Source organism: Simochromis diagramma, unplaced genomic scaffold, assembly GCF_900408965.1.
Source record: "Simochromis diagramma unplaced genomic scaffold, fSimDia1.1 OVJJ01000531.1, whole genome shotgun sequence".
NCBI classification, from domain to species: Eukaryota; Metazoa; Chordata; class Actinopteri; order Cichliformes; family Cichlidae; genus Simochromis; species Simochromis diagramma.
The window spans coordinates 1,815,054-1,821,717 of NW_024387353.1; the positions used below are offsets into that span (position 1 = coordinate 1,815,054).

General features: G+C 42.3%; 1 protein-coding gene and 1 gene segment (V, D, J or C); one reads left to right on the forward strand and one right to left on the reverse strand.

The window, feature by feature from the left end:
- Positions 1–1,178: 1,178 nt before the first annotated feature.
- LOC120718552 lies at positions 1,179–3,033 on the reverse strand. Its single transcript, XM_040007089.1, has 4 exons — positions 2,206–3,033; positions 2,039–2,151; positions 1,768–1,982; positions 1,179–1,221 (listed from the first exon to the last, which is right to left on the reverse strand). The coding sequence occupies exons 1-4, from the start codon at positions 2,798–2,800 to the stop codon at positions 1,179–1,181; spliced, it is 966 nt and encodes a 321-aa protein (XP_039863023.1). The 5' UTR covers positions 2,801–3,033.
- Positions 2,878–6,664, forward strand: LOC120718553. The segment is given in 3 exon segments: positions 2,878–2,892; positions 5,302–5,383; positions 6,287–6,664. Coding segments are annotated over 3 exon segments (423 nt in total).

A 6,664-nucleotide genomic window follows, 5' to 3' on the forward strand; every position in this document is an offset into this window, starting at 1 on the left:
TTCACTCATGTTCATGTTTGATGATATGTTTACAGTAAAATCTTAAATTCACAGGTGTATTGTTTTTATTTTCACCCTCGCTGATAATAAACATTTTCAGATTTTTGTTGCTTGTTATAAATGTTGTGGCTTTGCTCCACTGCTAAGGTCAAAGGTCATGACTAAGATTGACCTTGGTTTCTGTTACTGGGCCACGTTTGTTCTTTAGTTAATTAAGCACAAATTTGTGCTGAATGTTGCTGAGAGAAAATCTGTGTGTGTGTGTGTGTGTGTGTGTGTGTGTGTCCTCAGTGAACTGTATCAGTCTCTGCAGTATCTTCCAGCTGCAGCAGTCACTTCAGTTTCTGTTCAGTCTGAGGGAGGTTTTTGTACGACTGTTTTTCACTGTGTGAACACATACTGACTGTTAATATAGTGCTGACTCTGACAGTAATAAACTGCTGCATCTTCAGCCTGGACTCCACTGATGGTCAGAGTGAAGTCAGAGTTTGATCCACTGCCTGTAAAACGATCTGGAATCCCTGAATATCGAGTGGTAGCAAGGTAAATGAGCAGTTTATGAACTCCTCCATCTTTCTGTTGGTACCAGGATAAAAGATGGTTGTTGTTCCAAACACGAACATCCTGACTGGTCGTACACTTGATGTTCACAGTTGCTCCCACAGCAGAGCTCACTGCTCCAGGCTGAGTCACTGTGATCTGTCCTCTGGACTCTGAGGATACAGAGACAAAAACATAAAGCAGCTTCATGGTTTTGTGGGCTTCATTTCAGAGGGACAGATGTTGATAGAGGAGAGGAGTTTGATTCTCTGGACTTTACCTGTGAAGCAGCAGCAGAGGAGAGTCCAGATGAGGACGCAGATCAAAGTCATGTTTTTGATGAGGAGGATTTCTGTGGCTTCTGTTGTGATGAAGGACAGCTGTCAGTCATCCAGTGTTCAACTCTCAGGACTATAAACTCTCCCAGAGCACTGGAGCATGGTGCTGCTGATGCAAAGTGCCTCTCTATGGAAATCATCTGACTTTCACAATGAAATCCTTCGTGCTTTTTCTGTCTGAATTAATGATGTCTTTTCTGTTTTTGCTTAGTTTCCTATTAATTGATATTAAAAATTACTCAAAATTTAATTTGCAGTTTCCATATGGATTACAGTTACAGTTAATGTGTAACCTGCCCCTTACCCTGGGACAGCTGGGTAAAGCTCCAGCCTCTCCCGAATCCTGTCAGATAAGATCACAGATTGAAATAGAAAGTGTGACATCATCAATATTTTTTATAACTTTCATTTGATGCTTTTTTTAAATATATATAAATTTGTTGGCCCAACAGCTAATTTAGGAAATTATATAGGTGACTCATAACTGAATGATCAGTTATTCAGTGTTTAACAGAACGGCTTATTCGTTTATTAATGTCAATAGTAAATGATCAACTGTAATGAATATTATCCGTAGTGTCCATCTTAACACAAGGTCACTCTTCAGAAAAGAAAAACAAATTATCATCAAGAGAACTAAAACCATGAATAACAATAATCAAGAAATATAAATTAAACACAGAACACTTGGTCACAGACCCAGGGCCGTGAAAGCTATTTTTGTCACGGCTGGGGCGGCAGTCGTGTGGAGGGTGAGAAAGGAGTTCTCCTGAACCTCCAGCTGACGAGGCAGGAAGCTGGATGGGCTCCTCGGGCCCCCCAGCGAAAACAGTCTCAGAACCAGTGGGCACCGCAGCCCCTGGCACACACAGGACAGAACCAGCGGAACCCTCTGGCGGGCGCAGGACAGACTGCAGCTGCGCGGACCTCTGGCGGGCGCAGAACAGACTGCAGCTGCGCGGAGCACTGACCCTGCTCAGGCAGCGACAGCCGGGTGCAGTCCTCAGCTGGGTTCTTAGCCTCCAGGGGTCCAGAGTCGGCTGAGGGCTGTAATTTAACCTCTGGTGAGGCCCTGGAGCAAGTAACAGTCTCTAAACCAGCCAGCTGTTGAGGAACGGTTGCAATTTTAACGTGTTTGTCTCTCTGCAAAAAATACGTACTAGAAAAAAAGAGTCCAAAACCGGAGGCACAGACGCAGCCTCCCGTATAGAGGGAGTCTGTGAAGACGGAGATGGCATAGATGACTGGGCTAGCGGGGATACCGGAGGCCGAGCTAAACGAGCTTGCGGCTGTGCAGCTAAACGAGCTTGCGGCTGTGCAGCTAAACGAGCTTGCGGCTGTGCAGCTAAACGAGCTTGCGGCTGTGCAGCTAAACGAGCTTGCGGCTGTGCAGCTAAACGAGGTAAAGACAGCTGAGCAGGAGAATAAACAGGCAACAAACAGTTCTCCTTGTCATCTGCTGCACAAAACAAAGCCCCTGAATAGACTGTCCCACAGTCCAAAACAGAAAAAGGGTCCTTCTCACTCACCACAGCCAGCAATTCTGAAGTCCTAATATCCGGCTGTGGGGTGACGCGCCGGTGGCGCGATCGTCGCTTCCTCCCTGCCGATGGCTCCGGCGGGTCGGGCAAAACCTCCAGCAGGAGAAGCTGACGTGACTGTTCCGGGGCGGCCGTTGTCCGCTGCTGCTGGACAAAGTCTGTGGATTCCCGAGCTTGCACCACCCTCCGGGCTTTATGCAGGTTGCGAATTAAGTCCGAAACTCCCTTGAGCTGACAGAGGTAGGGATTTCCTTCCAGGATCGCCTCGATGGCTTTTAACCCCACCACTTTTGCCCTTGCGTTGGTGGTGTGGGTTACCCAGTCCATCAGGCGTTGGATGCGTGCGAGGTCGCTCTCCACAGACAAAGCTGCTGGATCCATCTTGTGGTCGAGTCGTACTGTCACGGCTGGGGCGGCAGTCGTGGGGAGGGTGAGAAAGGAGGATCCAATAGCAGACAATGGCGGAGGTGCAAGTGGGTTTTATTTACAGTGCACAAAACCAAGGTGTGGGCAGAACCGAACATAAACCTAAACTGGGAAAACTAATACAACATGGAGCGAGGAGCAGAGAGACATGAAGAAACATGGAATAATGTGTAGACTACACGGGAGCTTCACAGAGAAACACAGACAGACATGGCATTAAACAGACAACGCAACAAGCACAGGAAAACACAGGGCTTAAATACACGGGGAGTAATCAGGGAATGGGCCACAGGAGGGAGACACAGCTGGGAGCAATCAGGCTAACGAGACAGGGGAGAGGTAAAACTGAACACACTGACATGAGACATGAACTTTCAGAATAAAACAGGAAACTAACAGACACAGAGAACCAGACAGGACACTGAACTTGACAGGCAGACTCATGAGCAGACACAATAACACCATGGACAGACAGAGAGAACACAGGCAGGCATGAAACAAAAACACTAACACATAGCAAACCTAAACAAAAGACAAAACAGAACAACCGAGAACAAAGAATAATATAAAGAAACACAAAACACCGAGTCCTCAGACTCAGGACCATGACAATTTTGATTGAAAACATATATTATGTTGTTTAATTTATAATGACGCAGAGTTGGTAAAAGAGGAAGAATTTATAGATTATCTGGGATGAAGAATAGTTGAGTTCTTTAAAATAAATAACACAAAAACATCTGCCTTCATTGAATGAAAGCATTGAATAAATAAAAATATTTATATTTTTATTGAGATTCATAAAAAGCTTTATTACTTAAAGAAGTACAACAAATCAGACTGCTTATGTAATGGAGTTATTTCTAGGAAAACGTCTGTCAGAAGATTGATCCACAGAGGGAGAAATAGCCATATGCTATGAGATGATGACTTAATGACGTTTGAAGCAAATGCTTAAATTTACAACACGTGTTCTTTGGTCAGAGTGGCAACCCAGGTAACTGTTGGTATGACAATATATATTATAATGAGGTTGTTATTACACATTATGTTGAAAACAGCAAAGCTTTTGGAGAATTTCACCAGCCATTTGTACAGTACTGCACTTAAAACAACACAGAAGAGCTACTGATTGAAGGTGTTAACTACAATTTCACATGGAAACAGAGGATAGCTGGATTCTGAAATAAACACTGGATGCTGGGAAATGGTGCAAAGTAATTGAACGACTGTCTACTACAAACCATTTCATGGGGAAACAAGATTATCTTTGTAACTCATCTTGGAATAATGAGGAAACAAAGTATTTTGAGTTCAAGAGGTGAGCTTGCATGTATCAGCATGAGGTCCAGGAAATCATCAATCAGCTGAAAAACTAAATCAAACATAGAGAAAAAAAACTTTATTACTGTCAAGTTACACTCAAGAACTGGAAGACTGGATTAGACTTTGCCAGTAAAACATTTAAAAGGTCAAAAACAGTTAAAAGATGAAGTTTTTTCAGCATGACTGGAAGAGAAAATTACAAAGGAGAAAAACTGATCTGATGCAAATCACAACATCTGTCAAAGATGGTGGAGACAAAGTTATGGCACTGATGGTTTTGGCTGTAAGTGTAGCTGGGCCACTGGTATTTACTGATAATGTTACTGCTGATAGAGGTAGCATGTCACAATCTGGGAGGCAGATCGTCTGGAGGAGGATTTGGACCCAAACGCAAGCACGGACGACAGCGTAGCTGTGAGCAAGTTTATTAACAATGAAAGGCATTTTCCATTGACATTTGTTCACGCCATACCCGTTCCTGTTATGTGCTTCGCTTACGTTAAATAAAACTCACTCCCTGAATCTGGGTCTGCGTTTGGGTCCTTCCAATAAAACCCGCAGCTGTGACAGGGAGCTTTTGTAGTGATGTATCTTAACAACTATAAAATGTAAATTCTCAAATTATAATTTTGGAACTTTATTTTATTGTGTTTATTTTATTTTAAAATTGTACTATTAATATGTTATAAATATATGATAAAAACAATTCATACTGATGAGTTTGTTTGTTTCAGAGTCAGAGAGCCGTGTCTCTCTACAGTCAGAGGTTTTTGTACGGCGCCTCAATGAGTTTGTATCACTGTGGTGGACTTTTGGTGGAGGAACCAGACTGGAATTTGGAAGTAAGTCGAACTTAAACCTCTTTTATTTTATCAGATTTCTTTCTTGTGGGTATCTTGACTTTTCTGTTCAGTGTGCCAGAAAACAAAAATCATTAAAATAGTTTTTAGATCAATTTTCATGAAGACACAAAGTTAGCTTCAGAATAAATGTTAAAATCAATATTAACAAATAATATAAAACATCAGAGTTGACTTGAGGATTATTGAGATATATATATGTCTGGTTAACTCTTGAGAGCTTTTGGTTTTAATTTAGTCTGTTAGAGTCAGAGAGCCGTGTCTCTACAGTCAGAGGTTTTTGTGCAGCGGCTCAGTGAGTTTGTATCACTGTGGTGGACGTTTGGTGGAGGAACCAGACTGGATGTTGGAAGTAAGATTATAAAGTTTTTAAAGAAACTACATCGAGGTGTAAATGTTAGCTTTATAACAATGAAGTATTCATGTAGAGCTAATATTGTCACCATTATACACTGGAGCTGGAGGCTGACTCCATCAGCTTTAATTAGATTTTATGTCGACATTTCTGACATAAAGCCAATGCATTGTGTAAATAATATAAACAATCATCAGCCTGTGATTATTTTCTAGTTTGAAATCACAGTCACTGTTTCTAAGATGAATTAAATGTAACTGTCCTAAAGTTAAACAGAGTGAAGATAAAGATTTCTGGTCTTTTACTTAGTCAGTAAAAATGTAGAATTTGCTTAGAAATCATAAAAGCACTACAATAAATGACTGAAACTCACATGAGGTAAGTAGAAAACTTGTGTATTATACAGAACGGAGGTTTTTGAAGCTTAACATCTTGTATAATTGTTGCCATATCTGCTTATTTTATTTCCAGAAGTTAAAGATGGGCATTTGACAGTGTGCAGCATGTCTGGTGTTTCTGTTGTAGCAGATATCATTTCAAATGTCATTAAAATCATGTAAGCAGTAAAAGAAATTAATCCACATCATTCAAGTAGTGCTATTAAGTTTCTTATCTCCAACCAGTGATGTGTTATAGATAACTGATGACTTTGAAGCTAAAATAGTTTTTGTAAATGTTTCCACATCTGCTTCTTTTATTTCCAGTGTAGTTTGAACATATTTCAGCTCAAACTGTGTGATGATTCTCTCTGTGCTGATATGCATGAGAGGTTTCTTAAAGGGAAGTGAAACAATGTGTGAGTGAATGACTGGTGGAGCAGAAAAAACACCTGACAGAAACTTCTTAACGGAGAAAATCAAATTGTGGTTCCTGTCCTCTAAGCTGATTGGTGTTTCCTAGGTGATGCCCGCCCCGCCCTGAAGGTGCTGGGTCCCTCCAGTGAGGAGCTGAAACAGGGGAAGGCCACAGTCATGTGTCTGGCCAACAAGGGCTTCCCCTCAGACTGGAGTCTGTCCTGGAAGGTGGATGGCAGTGGCAGCATCAGCTGGGAGGAGAGCAGGAGCCCCGTGGTGCAGGAGAACGACGGCCTCTACAGCTGGAGCAGCACCCTGAGGCTCCCTGCAGACCACTGGATGAAGGTGGGCTCTGTGACCTGTGAGGCCACCCAGGGCTCCCAGACTCTGGTCTCAGAGCCACTGATGAGAGACCAGTGTCCCCAGTCCTGAACTATATGTGACTTTTATGCTGGTCTTACTTTCACACTGCATTCTGTAGCTT